At 43.0% G+C, this 24,277-nt stretch overlaps 3 protein-coding genes across 3 annotated transcripts; 2 read left to right on the forward strand and 1 right to left on the reverse strand.

Moving 5' to 3' along the window:
- Positions 1–5,463: 5,463 nt before the first annotated feature.
- Positions 5,464–13,282, forward strand: MYCFIDRAFT_216799 (uncharacterized protein; the record flags this gene model as incomplete). Its single annotated transcript, XM_007932986.1, has 8 exons — positions 5,464–6,777; positions 6,905–7,056; positions 7,415–7,540; positions 7,623–8,005; positions 8,062–8,162; positions 8,211–8,274; positions 8,326–9,560; positions 13,224–13,282. 7 exons carry the CDS (start codon positions 5,464–5,466, stop codon positions 9,444–9,446), a joined length of 3,261 nt encoding a protein of 1,086 aa, XP_007931177.1. The 3' UTR covers positions 9,447–9,560; positions 13,224–13,282.
- Positions 13,283–15,427: 2,145 nt separating this feature from the next.
- Positions 15,428–21,432, forward strand: MYCFIDRAFT_209103 (uncharacterized protein; the record flags this gene model as incomplete). The annotated part of the gene is made up of 6 exons (XM_007932987.1): positions 15,428–15,440; positions 20,288–20,310; positions 20,339–20,500; positions 20,539–20,652; positions 20,697–20,826; positions 20,850–21,432. 6 exons carry the CDS (start codon positions 15,428–15,430, stop codon positions 20,858–20,860), a joined length of 453 nt encoding a protein of 150 aa, XP_007931178.1. The 3' UTR covers positions 20,861–21,432.
- MYCFIDRAFT_205211 (uncharacterized protein) lies at positions 20,641–23,801 on the reverse strand (the record flags this gene model as incomplete). Its single annotated transcript, XM_007932988.1, has 11 exons — positions 20,641–21,465; positions 21,529–21,720; positions 21,781–21,877; positions 21,931–21,963; positions 22,014–22,486; positions 22,547–22,681; positions 22,814–22,931; positions 22,993–23,173; positions 23,223–23,350; positions 23,412–23,626; positions 23,759–23,801. 11 exons carry the CDS (start codon positions 23,799–23,801, stop codon positions 20,912–20,914), a joined length of 2,169 nt encoding a protein of 722 aa, XP_007931179.1. The 3' UTR covers positions 20,641–20,911.
- Between the last annotated feature and the right edge of the window lie 476 nt (positions 23,802–24,277).

The following is a 24,277-nucleotide window of genomic DNA, read 5'->3' on the forward strand; positions in this document are numbered from 1 at the left end:
CCCGAGGCATCGCTTTTTACCTAAGCTAGGTTATTCTAGTCCTCGCTATAAATAAACTTCTTCGTATCGGCGGAGCTATTAATATCGTCCTTAATAGCCTCTAGGACCTCTTTGTACTTCCTAAAGGTCTCGGGATTAGCTTCGCTAAGCTTATAGCGACGGAAGATACGCTTAGCCGTAGACTATAGTAACCCTTTAAGGAGTAGCCTCGTTCTCTAAGAATTCTCGAGGTCCTACTAGTTAATGCCGTCCGCTAACTTAACAAACTCGCGGACGTACTCCTTTAGGTCGTTATCTTCGGTACGCCTCTCTATATAGAGGTTCTTAAGCTACGTATAACTACCTTTAATATAACGGCTATCGCGATCCCGATACTCCCTTATAAAGGCCTACTTAAAGACCTCCTAGTCGGTATTAGACTTGTCGTCCTTTTCTAGGTAGCTAACTAGGGTTCTAAGAGTTCGGTAAAGCTTAGTAATAGTAGTCCTCGTAAGGGACTAGACCTTGTACTAGTCCGACTCTTCTTCGAGTCCGTACTCGGTTAAATTATCCTTAAAGCGTTCTACGTGCGCCGTAGCGTTCTACCCTTCGAATAAAGGGTTCCTACTACTTCCTAGCTCTAGCGGGCGACGCCTATTCTAACGAAGAAGGTTAGTTTGCCCTTAAATTATCTTTATAACGATATTATAGAGAGCCTCGGGCGTAGAAGGCTCGATAGCCCCTAGGTCGACGGCGCTTATAACAACTAGTCGTCGCCTAATTTCTTCGTTAATAGGGTCCGGTAGATTATTAGATTCCGAAGATTCCGCTAATTTGTAATACTCGCTTTCGCTAGAGCTTATTCGATTGTTATAAAGTAGTTAAAATAAAATGCTATAGGAAAGTGTTTTTAGTATATATTATAGGTTTGTTTCGATATTGCTATACGAGAAAATAGTGTACTAGGCTATTTTCTTCTAATGTTACCCCTAGGGTAGTATTAGAGTTTAGCCTCCTAGGGGTCGCCTAGATACCCCTAGGAGCTTTAATTTAGTAAATTTAGACAAAAAGCCGCTCGGAGGAAGGAACTGCAATCTCTATTTATACCTAGATCCTAGAAACTAGCTACTTTACTAACTATCGTTATCTCCTTTAGCTAGGCGGGGGGCGGGGACCTTCTTTTTCTAGTAGAAGGCTAAGCACTATCCGAACGAGGCAGCGAATCCCGAAACAATCTACCCGGTTAATAGGGGAACTGTCTAGGCATCCGACCTATAATCTAGAAATTGCTATCGTATAGATAGTCTTAGCAAACTAAGTAAGGCCGATAGGTAATTAATCTATCTTCTCCTTAGGCGGGCGGTAGCTTATCTCGAGTAAGCGGTGCTAAATAGGTCTTCGACCCGGAGCCGAGTCCTTAGAAGCTAGCTATAGTTATAGACTAGGCCCTAAGCTATAACAGTCCTAAGGGTTTGTAGCTTTTCGAGGTTAAAGCGATGCTCTCGTTAAGAGGTTTCTCTACTTGTCGTAACGGCCCCTTAAGATACTTCGGTATCGTCCGTATCGTAGGCTCTTATCGTACCCTCGCTTCGGTTATAGCTATTCGTACCTAGAGACTACCTTTAATATACCTAAACCTGTTAGATATAAAGAGATAGCCCTACCTTCGGCTCTAATAAACGACGGAAACTAATACTACTACTACTACTTATAGCAATAGTATAGGCTACCGAGGGTAATATAACCTATAGCAATATAGGTAGCTATATTTAGCAAGATAGGATAACGAGACTATCGCTTAGGCTAATAACTAGAGCCCTATAATATAGGCATTATAGAAGTGTAATATAAACAATGTGCTATACGAGGTTAATAATCTATCTACTCTATAGAAGGAGGCCTCTTATATAGGCTTAAAACTAGCCTATAGGTGTAGGGCCGGTTACTAGCTAATAGTAGAAGGCCCTATATTCGATATAGCTATTAATATTAATAGTCGCTCTAGTATACTAAGTAACGTCTACTACGAAACTACCGTCGAAAGCAGTTAATCTATATAGCTCCTTTAGGCTATAGATAGGAAGCTAGTATTAGTACGCGTAATATAAGTTAATAAAAGATAAACTAGTATAACCGCAATCGACTATTACTAATAATTAATATTCGGTATTCTACCCTACGTCTAATATACTAGACTAAGGTTTATTATAAGCCGTTAAAGTATAATATAAGACGAGATATTAATTATCGCCCTCGGGTATAATACTTCCTAATAATACTAATAAACTAATCTATAAATCTTTCTACTATCGATATTTCCTTCTATAATAGTAGCCTAGGTTCTTCGGTAATAACGGTATAGGTAACTCTATCGGTATAGGCTCTTAAACGCGACTTTATCTAAGAGCTATACTTTTCCCTCCTTATCGCTACTATAAGCGTCTTTATTATTAGTAGAAAGTAGATCGACTAGAGCGGCGGCGGCGGTACTAAATACGGAGATATTAGTATTTAGGCGATTACTACGGCCTTAAGCGCGGCGGATAAGCTCTAGATAGATAGTATCGGAGTAGATATAATTACTACTATAGAAGCGATATAGTCTTTCGCGGCGGCGACGATCTCTCTCTTCGAGCGTTATACGGCGACGATTACCCTAACCCTAACCCTAACCCTAACCCTAAGTAGCGGAGAGGTCTATAGCGTCTAGGTTACGGACAGTCGTAGTCGTAGTAGTAGTAGTACCGTTACTATTCGCCGAGGTAAACTATCCTTAGTTGTTATATAGAACGGTATATCCTTATAAAGGGTATCTATTACTAGAGCCGCTAGCGTTATTACTATAGCTACGGCTAGTATTAGGGCCTTAGTTAGCGGTACTACTAGATCCTAGCTTAGTATTATTACGATTGCTTTCTATACGGTACTAACGGAGCTAGTTATTAATAATAGTTAGTCGGCGATAGAGTAACGAAAAGTTAGTAGGCTTATTATATATATTGCTAAGCGCTACCTTTAATTTAGAAGACAAGCTACGCTTAAGGGCGTTAACTTAAGCTCGGCCTTTATAACTAAGTAAGGCGTTAAGTCGATTAAACTCTACGAGATAGTAAGCAAATTCCTTATTCTTCTACTTTAAGTTATCTATCTTATAGCTAGTAGTAGCGACCTCGTTAGGATTACCGAAGGCGTTAACTAATAGGTTACGGAAGTCGTTAAGGTCGTTAAAGTCTATAATTACGCTATATTCGTCGTAACGGACGTATAGTTAGACTATAGAATAGGCCTTGCTAGTAGTACGACTATACGTATATATTAGTCGGTCCTATAGCGTTAGAAAGCGATTATTGTTAATTATTAACTTAATCGTAAGCTTAGTAAGGAAGGGTTTTAGCTTTTTACGGTCTCTATCGTATTTCTCGGGATCTAGATACTTCTCGCTCTTACTATATCTAGTATAGTTATTATTATCGTCGATACTATAGTTAAATCGAGAACGTCGGAGAGGCTTAGATTAGTCGCGAAAGGTAAAGGGGTCGAGAGGTCGACGGAATAGAGATCGGCTATTATCTAATATAGGTCCTCGACCGATTAGATTATATAATAAAGACGCTTCGGCGTCGCGACGAGCGCAAGCGGCTTATTTACTAGCTCGTCGGGCGATATCTTCTATAGAAGACTATTATTATTATAGGCGAGCGACCTACTAAGCTAGGTTATTACGCTACTATTGCGTAATAACTAAGGAGTTACGTACTAAATCGGCAGCTCGACGTTAGTATTCTACTTTAGTCCGAGCCTATACTAGCTCGCTATTAAGATAAGTATTAGTCTTATAATAAGCTTATTATACCTATTCTAATGTCTTTGCCTCTTACTAGTATTACTAACGAAGTGTAGCTACTAACTAATATAGCTCGGTTATACGCTAGAAGATATATTTAGCGGCCTCCTACTCGTTTACCCTATTAAAGAACTAATAGAAGTCTTAGAGGCTACTAGGTAGCGGCTATCGTAGTACGCTATCGATATCGGCGAGACTAGGTCGTAGACCTTACGGTAGTTATAGTAGTTCTAGTGCACTATTTAACGGGGCCCTAGCTATTCCTATATAGTTAGGCGTATTCGTATATTCCGAGCCGCTACCGCGATCGGTAGGCGGTCTTAAAGAATCTATAGCGAATCGGCGGTATTACTATAGTCGGGTAGCTTACTATATCTAATATAGATTAGTATATAGGTCTATTAGCACTATCGTATAATAGGGAGTATAGAAGGGCGATAGCGATCGCCGGCGGCGTAATTCCTTATATAGGCGTATGCGATAGCACCTACGACGTTATCGTAGGTAATAAAGGAACTCGTTATTCTATTAAGATATTAATTAAATAGCTATCTAAATTAATAACGAGTTAAAGAAGAAAGAGAGAGAGGCTCTCTTACGGGAGAGGCTTTTATCTACTCGGCGGATACCTTAGGCATTAAGTTACATAACCTTTAGTTACATAACCTCGAATTGTATATACAAGTCGCTAAGATCGTAACACTATCTAACGCTCTCGCAACTAGCTATCGACTTATTATCCGCTTTCGCTATATCCGTAGAGTCCGAGCGTACCTTTAGTAGTAGTAGACGTATAGTTTTATAGAACCGAGCCTCTCTTAATAGTAATAGTATCCGAATAAGCGAGTATTCTAAGTAATAGCAACGTACTAGCATAGCGGATTTACTAGTAGATATACTATAACTAAGTATAGAAGCGGAAGATAATAACGAGTTATATAAATAGCTATAGAACACCCTCCTTCTTAACCCTAAGCGTTACTACTACCCTTACTATCGCTAAGATTGTATTTGAATATAAATTGAATATAAATATTTACTAACATTCATTAGTGAATCTGAATACGAGCAGTGAATCTTGAATATTTAGTATTCAATAGCTATGCCAGTGCGTAATGTGACTAACTACGCAAGATACAGCAATGATCCACGTTTTCCTGCATGACAAGGTGGCGGTCTATTACTGTATCTCGCCGGCTGAATTGCACGCGAGAGATGGTGCTGAGCACGTGAAGCGATGCCGTGTGCCGAGAAAGGGAGGAGAAATGTTCACGATGAGGCCGATACGAAGGAGTATGGATAGTTTTTGATGCATGTGACGACTGTTAATGAATAACACAGCAGGTATGGAGGAAGCAGTCCTGTTGACGCTTTCCAATACAGCTTGACATCTTGAACATGCCTCAGCAGCAACAAGTCGAGTACGATATGGTGGAATACGTGGCAAACGCAATCGAGGGAACGTGAAATGAGCCCCCCTGGACCTCGGCTCTCCGGAAGGCAGTTGTTCTATCGCGTTGTTGCGCCCACTCACTCACTCATCAACACGCACGACCATAATAAACACTGCCTCAGCTCACGATCAGGTCAAGAGCACTGACTGCCAGTCTCATCCTCATCAGTGCAGCAGCGGACTCAATATGACGACTCTCAAGGAGGCCAAGAAGTGGAACCAGCCATACGAACTTCCAGATCCAGAAGCATTATCGGCATACCAAAGAGACATCTACGGCTCTTTTGCAAAACCCATATTCTCCACCAAGCCATCAGAATGGGAACAGCTGGCCAAGGAGAAAGTCCCCGAGGCGAACTTCGGCTACGTCTATGGCTCGGCATCGGGCTTCAAGACTTACCAAGCGAACCTGGATGCGTTTGACAAGTACAGGATACGTCCACGGGTGCTTGTGAACGCGACCCGCAGAGATTTGAGTGTGGAGCTCTTCGGGACGAAATACAAAAGTCCCATTCTGGCAGCTCCGGTAGGCGTGCAGAACATCATGCACCAGGACGCCGAGGAAGCCACTGCCAGAGCTTGCAAAAATGTCCAAGTCCCTATGGTTCTCTCTACAGCTGCTACAAGAACTATCGAGGAGGTTGCAGCAGCAAACGGAGATGGTGATCGCTGGTATCAATTGTATTGGCCAAGGCCGCAGGAAGAAGCCATCACCGTATCCCTGCTCAACCGAGCCAAAGCGAATGGATTCAAAGTTCTGGTACTAACAGTGGACACATTTTCTCTTGCATGGCGACCTGAAGATCTCGACAACTCCTACTTGCCATTCCTATGGGGCGATGGCTGCCAAATCGGCCTTTCTGATCCAGTCTTCCAGGAGCGCTATCAAGAAATGCTCCAAGAGGACACCAGGTCTGCGGGACAAAAACTTGCCGAGCTATGGAGTATCATGAAGCGACCCGGAAATCCGCTCACGGCAATGCAAATTCTGGCCAATGCTCCTCGCATAAGAAAAGCAAGGGCGTGGACCGAGATTCTGAATTCTGGCACTTATCGGCAGTGGGAGCATCTGGAGACGCTCAAGAAGCTGTGGGATGGGCCGATTGTGTTGAAAGGCATTCAGAGTGTAGAGGACGCGCACAAAGCGATTGAATATGGTATGGACGGCATCATTGTCAGTAACCACGGAGGGCGACAGGTCGATGGCGCCATCGCATCTCTAGATGCCCTCGCCGAAATTGGTGCCGATGACAAGGTCAAGCGATCTGGTATCACGATCCTCTTTGACAGCGGCATCAGGACAGGCGCCGATGTCCTGAAAGCCATCGCACTCGGCGCCAAAGCCGTCCTTGTCGCTCGGCCTTATATGTACGGTCTTGCAATCCGCGGCCAGGCGGGCGTTGAACATGTCCTCAAATGCATCATGGCTGATACGGACAACATGCTGGGCAACATGGGCAAGCGGTCTCTGAAGGACCTGAGTAGAGATGACCTACAGTTCGTTCGTGATTCCAAGCTGTAGGGGTTTGGCTTGCAATCTGAAAGTATGCATCACACTACATCCAAAATTTGTGGTATCTAATAAGTCTAATGTCATGTGATACTGACTGTATTCCCTATTTCAATAGAAAGCTAATGCGGGCACAGTCAAGTCGCGAAAGGCGCGAAACGGATCCCGATTCTTCGAGTTCGGCTCAGAGCGCTGGGACTTGCACGGACTGGTTCATGCTGACTTTGTTGGCGGTTGTCCCAAAGCAAGCCGAGCAGTTGACGATGAGTAGTGAGACTGCACTAGACCGCCTATCAGAGGCCGCGTACCGAGTACGCACAGGCGAAGGCGTTCTGCTTCACGGTACGGGACGTGGCTACAATCCGCGGTGTCAAATGCTCGGCTATGCGCGACGGATCCGCTTCACCTTTCCCAGTCCCACTACAGCTGTCCTTCTCAAGAAGAGACTTCAGCAGTAGTCTGCAACTCAGGCTTGCGAATCTGCATATACTGGATTGGCATGGCTGCTTATGGCTGGCTGGTGGCGCAACACGTGAGCCGGAAGGCTGCAGGACTTCCACTAGACTATGCCTCATCGATCGAAGCTCTATACTGGACGATGTATTGTGCATACCACACCACGCCTCAGCTGTGTTCAACTAAGCCACATGCACGAAAAGTCTCTCGCGGATTGGATGAAGATATATGATGGCCTGACCGGCAACGCCGTGCAGACTCCATACTCGATCTTCGCATACACCACACCAGCTTCGTTGTACGCGGGGCTTGTGTCTTTCAACAGCTCCGCAGTAGCTCCTTGCCTCTGAAACAGTGGGCGAGCAGACATAAAGATGCAGACGACCACTCAAGGCTGGAGTCAACTTCAACATCCTTCCTGCAAGACGCTGGACGACCATGGCTCAAAGTACAACACACCGTACTGACCACAAGGCACTCGTCGTTGATTCTGTTGCGACCGATGCGGTGCTGACGTGCTCGCTGTGCAAAAGAATTGACGCTTCCGGTACTCTTCCAAAGCGACTCATTGTGTGCTGTGATGGCACTTTCAATTCCTCGAACCAAGGCGTGGAGACCAACCCAACCAATATTGCCAGGCTGAGTCGAGCGATAGCAAACGTGGGCTTTGCGGCCGATGGCTCCAAAGTGCCACAGATTACATACTACCAGGCCGGTATAGGTACCGACCAGACGGCATCAGCTTGGACCAAGGCTAGACAAGGTGAGACCTGCTAACCAGGCAATACCCCACCGCTTGTACTGAACGGTCATTTTCAGGTGGTTTTGGGGCTGGTCTCAATGGCAAGGTTTGCGAAGCCTACAACTACCTTGCAAACAACTATGGACCAGGCGACGAGATCTTTATCTTTGGCTTTTCGGTATGATCGATGAGAGAAATGGTTGAATGACGCTGACGCACTATCTAGCGAGGAGCCTACACTGCCAGAGTCTTGGCTAGCTTTCTTTGCCAATTCGGCTTGCTCACGCCGGGTATGAAGGGAAGATTCTGTCTCTAATGCAAGTTACTGACGATTTGATTAGGCATGATGGACTATTTCGATGAAATCTTCGAGGCGTACAAGACACGAAAGTCGACAGAGTACACATTTGAGGAAATGGCTTGGTCGCAAGGCAAAGCACAGCCAGGCGAGCTTGGCCTGGAGATTGACAGCAAAGAATCCATCTCTCGCTACGATTGCATCAAGAAATGGGCACATCTACATATCAAGGTCAAAGCGGTCGGCGTCTTCGACACAGTGGGATCTGTCGGCATGTCTGGTCACGTAATGCAACCAGGACAAGATATAGACTGGCACTCGACCTCCCTCCACCCAAAGATCGAACGAGCGTTCCACGCAATAGCTATTGATGAAAATCGTGGTAACTTCCCACCCACCCTTTACTACCAATACGACGCTACCGAGAAAGCTGGCACCATATTGAAGCAGTGCTGGTTCCCAGGCTACCATGGCGACATTGGCGGCCACAGCGATGCTGACTGGGAGACCAACAGCGTCGATCTCCTAACCTTTGCCTGGATGATCGACCAACTGACGGAAGAAAACCTCCTCCAATTCAGCAAACACCAGCTCTACTACCCCATCCTCAAACGCATCCACGAAGGTCCCGAGAACCTCGCAGGCATGCCAGCGCCACAGAGCGTCGAAGAAGCCGGCGAACGACGCATCAAGTGGTCCGATGGCCATCTCATGGAAACCAACAGCTACACCTACTACGCCACCTCCTTCATCGCAACCCGTCGTTTCAAATTCCTCCGCAGCCCAGGTGAATGGAAACAAGCCAACGGCAAACCCGTCGATCCCACGAACCTTCACGAAACGATCCATCCCAGCGTCTACCATCGCACCAAGAACTCCGCATCCCCATACGACCCGGAAGGTCTCCCTAGGAAAGAATGGCAATATCGAGTCAGGAGTGATGGGTGTGGGGAATGGGTGAAGATCGTGGGAGGTGAGGAGGTTATTTCCATTCCTGAGTATCGGCTCTTGCAGATTCCGAAGCGGGAGTTTGAGAAGAGGGATCTTTGGTCGGGGTCTTTGGAGCTGTATTTGGCGCCGGGGGATTTTGTTGGGGAGGAGAGGTATCTGGAACTTAAGAGGGATTTGTTGGCGCAGATTGAGGAGTTGGAGGCGCAGCTTTGAATGAAGTTGGAGAGGTATTGGTTATTTGATTTTTCTACCTTGGCGTTTTGAGCGAGATGGCGCTGTTAAAATTGGATATGGAGACGGAATTTGGAAATTCGTGGACTTACTGCAGTAGAAGCATAGAAGTTGATTACTGAGTACTCACTAGTTAGCGGCTGTAATCATAATCATAGTCAATAATAAGTGAGTAATTAGTAATCATAATCACGTAATCATATAATCAGTACCTATAGTAATGCTTAGGGTTAAGAACGAGGTGGATCTATAGGCGGTCGTTACTGTCGATAGCGCCTAAGACTAAGTATAAGTCCGGCAATAGTCCTTCCTCTTCTACCTCTTCTAGCACGGCTAATTCTAATAGCACCTTAGCAACCCCTGTTCTTATCTAGTTCTTCGAGCACTCGTTTATACGAATATAGTTACTACTTATACGTATACGGTCCTATCGAGCAGTACGGCGGCTTATACTAAAGGTCCTCTCTAACTCGGCGGACATAGTAAAGGCTAATAATGTATTAATAGCTAGTTGCTATAACGCTACATCGTAGGTCTTCCGCTATTAAATCTACTAGTTAATAGGACTTATTATAACTAGCTTCTCGAGGCTAACTAGTAGCAGTGCTATTAGACTAGTATAAATAAAGGCTTCGAAGGGGTCCTAATTAGTAGCAACTAGGTTAGTTTGAGACTCAATTTGCTAGCGCTTAAGGTCCGATAGTCCTTTAAATAAGCGCTATAGCGTAGACAGTAGTTAATAGCTACGTCCGAAGCGTGTCTTATAGTCCTTCTAAAGCGCTATAGACTACAACAAGGTAGTATCTATGTCTACCGCTAAGCGGCCTCTAAGCTAGGCAAGTCGTCGGCTTAGATATAGCAAGACTATAGTAACATATAGAGGGCTCTTCTAGTTAAGGTCGTAGTACTTGTCGAATAGTACTCTAGCTACATTAATAGACCTAATAAGGACCTTGCGGTAGGTGTTCTTACTAGCTAAGCGAAGGAAATAGCTTCTTAGGTATTCTATAGACTCTTAATATATATCGAATGTAATAGTATAGCCTTAGAGCCGAAGAGTAACCTCTTTAAATAGACTAAGAAACTTCCGTATATAGGCAAGGACCTTCTAGTCGTCGTCGGCTAAGCTAAACTCGCGTAGGTGCGGCATTCTATCGAAGAAGGTGTTTAAGATTAGCCTAGTTTGAATAGCCTCTTCTATTATTAGAAGCTAGCTATTCTAGCGTATTTTACCGGGGATCTTTAGCACTATATATAGCAGTTGTGGCTAGGCCTTACAGACCTCTTAGAAGATGTTATTATTGTCGTTCTTACGTAGAAGCTTAGCGAGTGCGAATAACCGTTACAATAGACCTTGTTTAATAAAGGACTTAATATCTATATCGAGCTACCTCGAGATTAAGACGCTATCGCTATCGTTGCTAAGCACTTAGTCAAAGTCCTTACTCTTAGTAGCCTCTACGTCCTTAGCAAACATAAAAGCTATAGTTACACGGTTAAGAATATAGCTAATATAGCGGAGGCGGCGGTTCTTCTAGGAGTAGCCTTACGAGTCTAGGAAGCGCTTAATAGCGGCACTAAGTGTATTGTTATTAGAGCCGCTATTAGTCGTTATCTAGCTAAGTTTGCTAGCTATCTCGAAGGTTGAGAAGCAAGGCAGGACACTCTTAGTAAGGAAGTCGCTAGTATAAGAGCTAGGTAGAAGTTGTAGCAAATCTAGTAGTATTTAGACTAGGCGGCCCTATAGGTTAATATACTAGCAATTAACGGCTTAGAAGAACTTATAGCTATACTAAGACTTCTATATATTAGTATAAAAGTAAATACAACTAAGCGCTGCTAATAGTGCTCGTTTAACCCCTTCTCGCTAGCTCTCGAAGTTATATAGAATACGAGGAAATAGTAAAGTATAGCTCTTAAGAAGAACCTCCTCTATATATAGATTAACCGTTAGTATAAGGTCCTTGAATTCCTTCGTAACTAGCGCAGTATAAGCGATACTATTAGCTATTACAAAGCGAGCGAGGGCGTATCTAAACTTGTTCTTATCCGTAGCGCCTTTAAGTATATTCGTCGTCTTGTCCGACTTAATAGAGCCTTGCTTCTTCTATAGCGCCGAGAGGTTAATCTTCGTCTACTTCTTATAAGTACCTTTAAGCTTCCGTTTCTTAATGCCGACGAATATAAAGTGCTTCTTAGCTAGGTACTAAGGCGCGTTACTAGAATTAGACGCGTATCGATTAGAGTCGTTATCGTCGTAGTATATATAGTAGAATGCCTTATACCTACCTCTATCGACCTTTAAAGGCTCTCTATCTTTTAATGCTCTCGCATGCGCCTATAACGCTAGATCTAGCTAGTTCCTACCCCTTCTACGTTTCCTTAACTTAGTAACTGTAGGCGTAGGTATCGGCTATACTATATTCGAGGACTGCGAGGTAGATAGTCGAATAGAATTAGAAGATTAAAGGAACAAGGTGTCCTCGTCTAGTGTTAGAGATAGCGCTTTATTAGCTTTAGAGAATAGAAGATCGCTTAGATCGCTCGAATCTTTATAGAATAGTATCCGATCTAGCGGCTCGTTTTCCTATATCGATGCTTAGATATTTGCGTAATTTTCTAGTACTTTCTAAGTTAGTCTATGCTTCTTACGTAGGTTATCTCGTATATCGAATGTGTTGTTGTCTTAAACTAAACAATAAATATCGAGATTTGAGTTTGCTAGCGTACGGCTAAGCCGTCCGGACCTTGCCGTCCGTACTAAGCGAAGCTTATCTATTAGGCTTAGCTAGACCCTAAAGTGCTAATATAACGCGATAGGCAGGTACGATAGCAAGCTCGAATACTAATGTCTACGACTAATTATACCTAATTAATAACAACAACCTTACTATCGCCGGTAGTACTATCGCTATCGATTAGATAGTATAGAACCCTATCGATCCGATCCTTAAACAGCGTCTACCGTATCGGATACTACGATTTTAGCCCGAGAAAGCACTCTTCTAAGCAGAGGTATAGTTTTCTACTAAACTTAAAGTAGCGACGAGAACCTAGCGCTATATACCTTCCTTTCCGGTCGATGCCCTTACTTACTCGTTAAATACTATTAGCTATACGCTCCTAGTATTCCCCGGCCCTTCGAACGATCTCCGACGTATACCGAAGGCTCTTTATCGTCTTCCTTATAACCCTCCGATACGGCAACTATAAGCCCTCCTTTTCCGCCTCTCCGATATACTACTCGAAGTCCTTCTATGCTACTTCTTTAATAAAGGACAGTATACCGGCTTATTAGAAGTGTAGCTAAGCAGGAGTAATATAAGAGTCGGTTTAGTTAAGAGTTAGATAAGTCGCTAGTACGTCCTTTAGCAACAGCTGTAGGTAATAGCTTTATAGTACTAAGAAGGCTTTAGTTAACTAGTCGGAGGTCTATACTAGCGGTAGTAAGAGGTCTTCCTCTTAAGAAGACACAGACTTAGTAACCTGTCTAAATTAGCGACCTCGTATACTAATATTCGACTTATATACCTCTCGATAGACGTGCCCTATTTTAGGTATGTTATTATCTATAGAAATAGGAGGAAACAGTGCGAATTTAAAACCTTCTATAGGTGTAATATATACCCTAGTATTGCCTTAGAATAACCGACTAATTACTAACTATAGTCACTAATTACTTACTCTATAATTATAATCGTAGTTACATGTGATTACAGTAACTAGTAATTATTAGTAATTAATAATCAATAACTATAAGTAGAAGCGTCCGCAACCTACGCTATACTTCCTTTTGTTAATAATATAAGTAGCTCCTAAAATCTAGTGTTAACGTAGAACTATATTGTCCTTTGTATTAGCAAATTCCGGAACTCCGATGCGAGCTAAAGGGGTTTTATAAAATGCCGAAAGAGAAGTTGAGGCATTCGTAGGCCTTTTCTCTACGCGCGAGAGCCTTAGACTAGAAATATTATCCGCAAACTTGCTAACAAAGATTTTCATATCGATCTACTCTTTACTTAGGAAGACAGCCGACCTCCTTCTCTTTAGCGCTATAGCCTTTTGCATTACTATAGTCTAAGATTCGAGCCGAAGTAAGAATTGAGTAGAGAAAGCTACTCGGAAAGTGCATAGGATATAGTTAGATCTAGAGGAGAGCTTTCTAGGAACTTTAGCATACGGACAAGAAGCTAGAAGAGGATTTGTATATTGTGTTCTTAGGCACGTTAGGTTAGAGACATAGTACATTTTGCAGATATTAGTTTAAGGAAAATAGGCTAGTTATATAAAGGAGAAGAAGACGGAGTAGTGGAATTTGTAGTAACATGTTTGTATATTACAACTTTTATATATCGGCTACGTATTAGTAAAGGAGATTATAGTCTAGTAGTAGTCTTAGTATAGGAAGAGCTGATTTATGTTACGCACCCTTCCTATTAGTTACATTGTAACACTGTTTTTAAGGGTGTCTATTATAGTAGTTCTAATTGACTAGTTCTATCTAAAAAGGCGGTAAGAACAGGTATTAATATTTCCCTAGTTTTGCCGAGAGTTACGTACGCTACTAAGAGTTATATAACCTTAGCTACACGTTATATGCCCCCTTAGCTTATACAAACTAGGCTTGCCTTCCATTTTAGGCAAGGTAGTTAATGCTTCTTTATATACAAATAAAAGAAAAATTAATCTTTTCAACTTCTTATATAGTGCTTTATTAAAACAATAAAAAAATTGGTTTGAATCCACACTATATATAAGAGAGTCTTATTTTATACCCCGATTACCCTAGAAGGATATCGTTACATAATCCGGACTGCATATGCACCTTTATATATAGTCCCTATTACTAGGAACTATTGTCTTCCTACGTAGTCTAAGCACAGACCGACACTATTAAGCCTTATCTAAGTACTCGTATCGTATAGTAAAGTTAGTTCAACTAAATTGAACTAAGCCCTTTATATTATTACTATCGTTTATCAGATCAATCGTATAGGTAGCGTCTATTTAATTAGACGAAGGATTAAGTAAGGATGTATATTAGTTAAACAGATTTAATAAATTAGGATAGGTAACTTAACTAAGGACGCTACTCTTAGCTAAGACTACTACACTATTATTACTAGCACTAATACAATCGCCGCAGACTTGTTATTAGTTAGTAGAAGTAACGTTCGAAGTAATAATATAGGCGACAATAACGTATTAGGAAGTGAGGTTAGATCCGCTACCCTAGTTAGTCGTCGCTATCGTATTAGACACTTTTGCTAGTACTAATCGATAAAGGTGTACTTAATTGACTTAGTTACAATTAATAGTAAATAGGGGGGGCTACTACTACCTATTATATAGAGTTGTCTTCGTGTAGTTTATTAGCTAGTAGCCTTAATAGCCTAAGTTGCTATATAAACCTCTATTAGTTCTATAGTCTATAGAGTTTAGTAAGTCTATTAGCTAGTATGTCCTATATAGCTAGGTATTCGCACTGTATTCGGCCTGCTTTATGTTCTTAGCGGAGCTAATACTAGTAGATATCTATATACCTAAGCTTAGTGTCTAGTTTACTAGCATTAGCCTTAATAATACGAATAGTCTAGGTGTTGTCGCAATACAGTACAGGCACCGTATCTAATGTAAGACTAATGTTGTTAAAGAATCGCTTCTACTAGATTAGCTCTAAGCTAGCATGTAATGCGGCTAGCAGCTTAGCCTTAGTCGTAGATTTAGTAACGGTTGATTGTCTTGCTGCTTTCTAGTCGACTAGGCTATTAAACAGGCTAAATAACCATCCTTCTAATAACTGTCTAGTGCCTTTATAGTCGCTATATAAGGCATCGGAAGCTCCGTAGAACTCATTCAACTAATAGCTAGAATGCGCTATAATTGCTAGTCCGTCGGCATTGTATTCTAAGCATAGGTCCTTCGTTTGCAGGAGGTATTTAATATACTAATTTGTAGCAGCTATGTCTTCTTGTCGTGGATTTTGAAGGGCTTTAGACAGCAGTAATATAGCCTTAGCTATATTAGGCCTAGTCTGTACTGCTGCGAAGTTAAGCGATCCTATACGGCTTTAATAGGCTAGTACTGCTGTTAAATCTAGGTGTTATAAGGCCTTCTTACCGTCTGTTTTCTTATAGGGCTCGTATCTAGTTAGTAATAGTAAGTCGGCCCTTCTTCTAGTTCTAGCGTTAATTCTATACCGCTAACCCATTTTTTCTACATAGGCCTTCTATAATAGCTATAGCTTTCGGTAATTACGGTTATACACAACCTAAATACTAAGAAACTATAATAGTAGACTAAGGTCATTTAGTTCGTATTCCTTTATTAGCCGTTGCTTCAGGTCTATAGCCTTCTATTTATATTAACGGTAATATAATAGTACTATGTCGTCTATATAGAAGAAGATAAATATATGCTTGTCGGGGTCTGTATATAGGCAGTCGACATTATCGACTAGCTATATACCGAGCTTCTCTAATATAGTAGTAAAGTAATTGTACTACAACCTTAGTAACTCTTGCAAGCTATAGAGAGCCTAAAGCAGCTATAGTACTATACCCTTCCGTTTAAAGCCTTCTAGTAGCTTCAAGTACAGTATATATAGCAGGCTAGCATTTAAGAAGGTATTAACTATATCTATTTGCTTAGCTTTAAGGTCGAACCTAGTAGTAATAGCTATAAGGGCTCGAAACACGCGTACAGCGAGTGTTAAGGTATAGGTGTCTAAGTAGGTGTTCTTCTATAGGTCTCCTCTTATATATACTCTAGCCTTAAACTTAACTAGCCGTCTATTAGCATCGCTCTTATATTTGAATACCTAGGTAAGAGGCAGAAGGTATATATTGTCTATTAGTTCCTCTATATCTACCTATTTGAATGTACCTATCTTTAAGGCCTTATTAAACTCTACTCTTATAGCATGTATCTAATGCTCTTTAAACCGGCTCTTTAACACCTAGCGCTAGTTACGCAGCTCTATAGGCAGGTCTAACACCTTCGGTGTAAGGTTTGAATCGTGTTCGTCTCGTAGAAGCGGCGGTAGATTGCTATCGGCTTAATTACTTAATACTAATGCATACGTTAATCGGGCTTCGTGCTTAGCCGCTATACAAAGGCTGCTAAATAGTAGGAGGTTTCTCGCTTGTTCTCGATCGCTAATATAATAACGGCCGGCTCGATAGATAGCGGCTATTCGCTATCGTTTATTCGGATTGTTAGCTCGATAATACGGCCCTCCTATGTTTAGTAAGTAACGATGTAAAACATTAGCTGCTTTAATTGGCATTAGCAATTCAGCTAGTTCCGCTCGTAGTAGGTTTATGTCTATATCGTCTGCGTAACCTAGTGCGTCTACATTGTTAGTAGGGCTATAATTGCTAGCATCGTTCTTAGTCTTAGGTTGCTAATTAATAGTTAGGTCTACTAATCTATTTAGTATATTATTACGCGGTTATAGTGCTTCGCGTAGGTTAATTAGAAAGTCCTATTAATAGGTAGGTACTTCCCCTAGTTTAGGCTTATATAATCTCTAATTAGTGAGATCTAAACGTAGCCTCTTCGGCACCTGTACGAGCTGCGGCTTAGTTAGTAGTATCGGCGATAATTAAGGTAGTTCTTGTCTAATAGGTTTATCTGCTAGCCTTATAGGGTCGACTATTATAAGCCGGCTAGGTCCTGTTAGTATATCTACCCCCTTAGTTCTAAACCGCACTAGGTCTAGTAGTATATCGTATCCTTCTCGAAGATCGTTAAATTAATGCTCCGAGGCTAGTGCTTATAGCTCTTCGAGATTACTAAATTGAGCTAGTTCTTAGTTAGTTATAGTAACGCCTAGGTTAGCGTTATATCCATTATAGAACCTAGTCTTATTAAATACAACATCTCTTATACGTAGCACCGTTATTCGTAAAGGTACCTAAATTCGATAGATAGAGTGTCCTTCGTATCTATAGAGGTATCTAATGTGTATTCGTAAGGCTACTTTTATAGTATTTAGCAGTATAGCCTTCCTCTTACTATTAGCTATCTCGGTGCCGTAGATTACTAGATATGCTCTTACTCTAAACTAATAGATGTAGGCTATATTTGGCTTATATCTAGTCCTAATCTCGTATAGTGTACGTATTAGTAGGTTAGCATTACGTAATCTTAGTAACCTATTAGCTAGGAAGGTTGCTATATAAACTGCTTCTAGCTATAGGCTGTATAGGAACCTAGTATGTATTATTAAGGCTCGAGCTACCTTAATAATAGTGCGGCCTGCTCGCTTAGCTAGGTCCTGTTCTAACGTGTATAGTGCTATTAGCCTCTAAGTAGTATAGTTATTACGTAGATAGGATCGAAACCGAAAGCCTAATATGCCTCCTTTATTATTAGATGACAAACAGATAATATCTCTGCTAATGCTACGTACGAAGGTTGCTAACTAGTTCTAGCACTAAAGGAGTGTTAATTCCTAACGATTACTTATTGTCTATGTAAAGTGAAGTCTAGTATTTAGGTCGTATGCGTAGAAGATATACTAGTCGCTATTGTAGGCTAGATCTAGTTGCATTAGATTAGTAGCAATGTAGCTATATAGTGTAAGAATTAACATATTATGCTTTCGTAGCCTTCTAGATATAAGCTTCTTGCCCTTAGCTTGTATATATACTAGATAAAGTAGTGTTCTTAGTACCTTATTTCTATATAAGAGGTCCCGTATTATTCTATTAACCCTGTTAACTAGCTCTTCTACTCGCTCTACACCTAGGTGCCTAAAGATCTTATATATCTACTAAAGAGTGAGCTGCCTCGATAGTAGTAGACGTGCGGAGCGGCGAGCTATTACGTATACTAATAGGAGTTAGAATAGGTATTTAAGTAGTCGACCTTCCGTATCGGCTAGCTACTCGGTTAGTAAAGGTGTATTATCTACTATACTAACTATATCAAAGTATAGCATCTAATTATCTAGTCTAATAAACTTAACTAGAGGCTTCTACTAAGGGTCGTATAGGGTGTTATCAATTTCCTAATGTTTGTATCCTCGCTAGAAGAATAGGGCTCTACCGACTATATTAGTATAGAAGTTTAGAATGTATAGGCATTCTCCTAGTTTAATCTATAGGGGCCTGCTACTAACAGCCTTGACCGTAAATAATGCCTTTCTAATAGCTACGACCCTATTATAGCCTATTCCGGTTACTACTATAGACCTTAATAGTAGGAAGAGAGGAGCAAAGTTAAATCGACCTAGATAGTTAATAATATAGCAATTGGATCTACTATTATATATTAGTCTATTAAAAGGGTTCCATTTTCTAATAGATATTCCTATACTAACCTGTCTATATCTAGTTGTTCTTGTAAAGGATAATAATAGAGTATTAGGGCTAAAGAAGCAGGCTAGTAACAACTTGTTAGGCGTATTATTATTAGCCTTGCTATATCTATAATGCTGCTAAGCAATCTTGATAGCTAGTAGGTCCTTATAGAAGCTAGCTTGTCTTAAATAGAAGTCCTTGTTTCGGCGTAAGTAGCCTTTAAAGTAGTTTAGTTTTCCTTACTATTTGCTATCCTTATTCTTCTCCTTAACCTTCTCTCGAAGGCGGTAGTTAACTACTAAGCACTTACTACGGTTCTTATATGCCTTCTTCTTACTAACGCTAGTAAGTTCTATACAAGATTTTAGAGTGCGGGTGCCCTTCTTGTCCTTCTTGTCCTTATCTTTGTCCTTGTTTTCGGAGGCTCCTTAAAGGGCGGCATTGGATTTACTAGTCTCTATGTCGTAGGTGATTCTAAATAAGGCTCCTCGCTTTATCGATAGTCCTAATATATTTCGGGTATAGTCTCGTACTATACTAATTAGTTAATAGAAGTAGGTAGTGTTTAGTAAGGCCTAGTGCATTATATAGAGTCCTTTGCTATAGGTTTCATCTATATTAGCTACTATAGTATAGAGGTGAATAACTATATTATTAAGTTCTATATACTATATCCTCTTTATAATTTTGTATAGATTAAGCTATTCCTTATACTACTACTTAGGATCCTTTACCTACCTTAAGTTAATTAAACGATTTAGCTCTTTAACTAAGTTAGTTCTTTGCTACTAAGTATTTAGCGCTAGCTTATCTTTTAGTCGTATTATAATTAATCGAAGGGTTAGTAGGGACAGCTTATTATTATTAGTAATCTCTAAGTAATAGCGGATATCTATTATAGTTGCTAGGTACTCGAGGGTCTTACTACGGGCCGTTCTAAACCTATTAAACTTAGCTATATAGATATTATAGAAATCCTTTTCTAGACGGATTGCCTATTAGTAGACTTAGTCGTCCTATAGGCGTTCTTTATCTATAACTAGTAGAGTAGGCTAAATTGGCTCTATAGGTAGCGTAGTATACGGATTAGTATATAGCTAGGTCTCGTAATCTGTTAGATAAGTCTTAGTTTGCTCGTACTATCGATCCTAGTCGTTCGGGCCTCGAAGAGTAATATATTTAGTACTACTAAGACAGCTAGCTAATAAGAGGGCTATTATTAAAGATATATTAATAATCTTAAAGAGATAGTAGGTGCTTTAGTTAGTTGTTTAGTATCGTAGAAACTAATTTCCTTTTGCTAATATTGTTACTCGTAAAATAGAAAATTCTTCCTCCTTTCTTAGTCTCTAATACCGCGGGTAAAACCCGGGCTTATAACTATTACGCACCCTTCCTATTAGTTACATTGTAACACTGTTTTTAAGGGTGTCTATTGTAGTGGTTCTGATTAGCTAGTTCTATCTAAAAAGGCGGTAAGAACAGGTGTTGATATTTCCCTGGTTTTGCCGAGAGTCACGTGCGCTGCCAAGAGTCATGTGACCTCAGCTATGCGTCACAATTCAGCAGAAGTGGAATGAGCGATCTTCACATAACCATCTACCCCGGCCATTCCCTTCTCCTCTCATTGACCTCAATCTCCCACCTTTGCTCGCTATAAGACCCACCTCTGCTCGCGATGAGATGGACACCACTCCGAGCAGACCTCACACGAACCGAACGACGCGAGTGAAGAAAAGAAACATCGATTGAATGGAGGAACGGAGGCACGAACGAACCAACGAATCTATGCCATCTTTTCATCGGGCACTCTCCCAGACCTATTGTATCATCATTCGACGAAAAGAGCATGGAACACTCGCAGCGGCCGCATGATTGTTGTGCTGCATTAAAACAATATACCATACAATGCTATGCGAAGTAGACTCTATGCACAAGCACGGAGCTACAAGTCATACGCGCCGGCCACACCTTCTCTCAACACTACAAGGCGAGCAACATGTCCGTCACTCCTACCCGGCCAGCACTGGAACTGAACCCGGAGCTTCGACTTTGTGAGACTCATCAGCTCGCGCAGCGCGATCCTGATGGGCGATGCAATAGCAATGACAGTTATGCGTATCCCGGACAATTGCGGCTCTAGAGCTCTTCCGCCGTAAAGGTGGTCTCCGTCCTCTTGGCCTTGTCTCCTGGAATGGTGTTGGTGTTTTGGATGAGATTAAGACCCAGAGCACTGCCGGCGTCACCCAACAGGCCATTCATATTTGCATCCGTGCCAAAGCCTGGGGCTCCACCTGTGACAGCGGTGAGAAGACCTGCGGTCAAGCCTTGACCCAGCGTACCGAACATGCCTCCCGCGTCTGGGACAGTGAAATATGGGTCGGGTCCTTGTCCGAGAATTGCGTCGGCCGCCTTTTCGCTGATAATGTATGTCGTGAGGCAGAGGAAGAAACCAGGGATCCTGTTGTAGGCTGAAGCATCGACAACGCGAAGACCATCAACGCCCATGACGCGGAAGTCGCCGTCGAGTACAAGGCCAATGGCGCATGAACAGGACGCATGGTGTCCCCAAGTGCGGTCTCTGATGTTTTGGGCCAGTGCCGCAGAGCCATCTGGGTATCCCGCCTCGCCTGGGTCGACTTCAACGACAGTATCCAACGAGAGAGGAAGTGCCGAATGATAGGCGCGTCGAGCTACAGGAAGAATCGTAAAGTCAGCCCAATTTGTCACCGGGGGAGAATCGTCAAGTTTCATACCAAACGCTACAGCTTCAACGATAGCTTGCACATCCTTGTCACCTCCAATTGCCAAAGAGTTGAAGGTGATCTGAGGTCTCTCGAGGGGATTGGTCGATCGGAGAGTCACCGTTCCAGCATTGTTCCGCGACTGCGCTTTCAAGATCAAGTACAGCCAATGTGTAGCATCTTGGAATGTCTCTCGTGCATAGCCTACAGAGATCTCGGCATCAGCACACTTCCCTTGGATATTGGACTTTGATCACTACAAACCTTTGTAATATCCTTGGAAGTAAGCTGGGGCGCCACTGATGTACACATCGGGGACGTTAGTTTCCGCGACAGAAGACTTGAAGGTTACTGCAAAAGCCTTGAATTGGTTGGTTAGCATTGGCACTTCGAAGGGTATATGGTAGTACTCACAAGACCGTTGGTTGCATATACACCACGGGAGGCCTGTGAAAGGTCAGCGATCTGGAGCGAAACACAGACTCTCGAATACCTACAGCGTTGGTGCCGGCGAGATATCTCTCCTTGCACGGATCTGGCTCGGAGTAACCGAAGGTGCAGTCCTTCGTGAGTTCGAAAGACGTCGAAGCCTCACCAACGACCGAATACTCGTATCGATCCTGCATATTGGTTCCCACGTATGGATTGTCGACGATGACTGGAATTCCGAAATGTTGCAGTTCTGCCGCTGGACCGATGCCGCTGAGCTTGAGGAGCTTCGGAGTCTCGAACGTGCCGCCTGAGATGATCGTCTCTCGCACGGCATAAGCGTAACCTGGCTGTCCACGAGCACCAGTCCATCTTGGATCAGCTTGGTAGATGGCTTTTCCCACTTCATACTGAACACCGTAGGCTCTTGGTCGACCGCCAACGCCCTTGTGATCGATCAATACCTTGGTCACAAAGGTATTGAGCTGGACGTGGAGATTTGGATAGTGCTGAACGGTGTCAACGATAAAGTCTCGCACGCCTGCGGAAGCAATCGTTGATTAGTATTGGGTAGCCTTGTGAGGACCAAAGGAATTCATACCAGCTCGCTTAGATGTTGCAGGGTTGACCGAGATGGGCACTTGGAAGATGTTCTCTTCCTCGTCTCGGGTGCGACCCGGTGCGTTCAAGTCAGTGATCAAGATGTGGGTCAGGCCGGTAACGGTATCGAGCAGACCTGAAGCATATTTGTCAGCGCATCATTCGACAAACAATCGGTTGTCTCATACGAGCTTACCCTCAACAATGTTCTGGCGGAATACAAGTCAGCCTCTACCGGACTCCACGTGTTGTGGTAAGCGTCGACAACATACCTTTCCCATCGCTGTTGCAGCAGCCACGATCAGCTGAGCGACTTTGAAGTCTTCCAGAACTAGTGTGAGAGCAGTCAGACTCAGGTGCAGCCAACCTTTGTAGCCATGGCCGGCCTGAACCCGCGTCAGTTGATCCATGATTTTGGAAGTGCGCCCATCGAACTGGGAGACTTACCACACTGCTCGGGATATACTCGTTACGTTCCAACCGGACAAAGTAGGAGCGCATAGGGTTGGGACCCCAAGTCCAGTTGCCAGTAATTTTCTCCATATGCTCCCAGTCGGATTCCCAAGGATAGACGTGGATCATGGAATGATGCTGAGAACATCCACCGAGAGCACCCGCACGAGGATAGCTTCGAGAGTCAGTAACAAGCCGGATTTGGTGGACCGCCGTTCACTTACAGAACGCCAAGCATCCTGCATCCGGCGTATGGAGCGAGACCAGTGTAGATTTTGTCCGGACAAGCATAAGATGTCTTGGAGTCCCGCGCCTGCTGCCTCTGATCCGCATAGTGCATCACGTAATAGTCCTACAGAACGAGCGATGGTCAGAAGGTGAGTCTCAAGGCATGTTCTCCAGAATTTGCTTACCCATTCCTGCTCAGGCTCCTCGGTAGCTTGAAGTTGAAAGACAGGAGTCGTAGTAGCGAAGCTGTTGGCAGACGAATCGTCTCCGGCGTCGATCAGCAACACGTTGAAACCTGCTCGAGCCAGACGACAGGCGACAGGTCCACCGCCGGGCCCTGATCCAACGACAATGTAGTCGTACCACCCAGCGGGATAGCCGGACTTGGTACCGTACCACGCTGGGATTTGTTTGTCGCGCTTCACATTTTCTTGCCTCGCCGCTTCCGCTATGCTTTCGTCCCTCTTGTGCTCCTCATGATGGCGCCGCTCATTATGGTGTTGGTGGTGCAGATGTGCATCAGATGCCCAACCTGTTGCCAAGAGCGCGAAGTGGAACAGCTGCCGCAGCAACATTGTCTCAACGCCGGCCGCAAAGCACAACAACCACGATCTCTATTATGCTCCGATTATTATGAAACGAGTGACTTGAGAAACGAATGACTGCGGGTGGGCATGAACGAGTGTGGTGGAGTTGCGGCAAGTTAGCAACAACAAATCGGTCTGTCCAACACAAGAGAGGGAAATGAATTGAAAAGTGAAGTGTTTCACAACGACCAGGGGGCTTTGTGAAAGGACCTCGGGATCAGCTACGAGGTTGTTGGCGCTATCCTGCATGCTGTAGCTGTACCTCATCATAGCATAGACATCCATCGGGGCGGGGAGACTTGACGCCCCGAAATTGCCTTCGCATTGCAGCATCCACTGCGACATGATGAGGGATCAATTGAGCACTGATACACCAACACCCTGCCAGGCCTGCCTGGAGATGCATAAAGAGGTCCACGTATACTGACCAAGAAGTTAAATTCAAAGTAGCTTCAGCACACCTC

The sequence above is a fragment of the Pseudocercospora fijiensis genome (genome assembly GCF_000340215.1).
Source record: "Pseudocercospora fijiensis CIRAD86 unplaced genomic scaffold MYCFIscaffold_9, whole genome shotgun sequence".
Lineage (NCBI taxonomy): Eukaryota > Fungi > Ascomycota > Dothideomycetes > Mycosphaerellales > Mycosphaerellaceae > Pseudocercospora > Pseudocercospora fijiensis.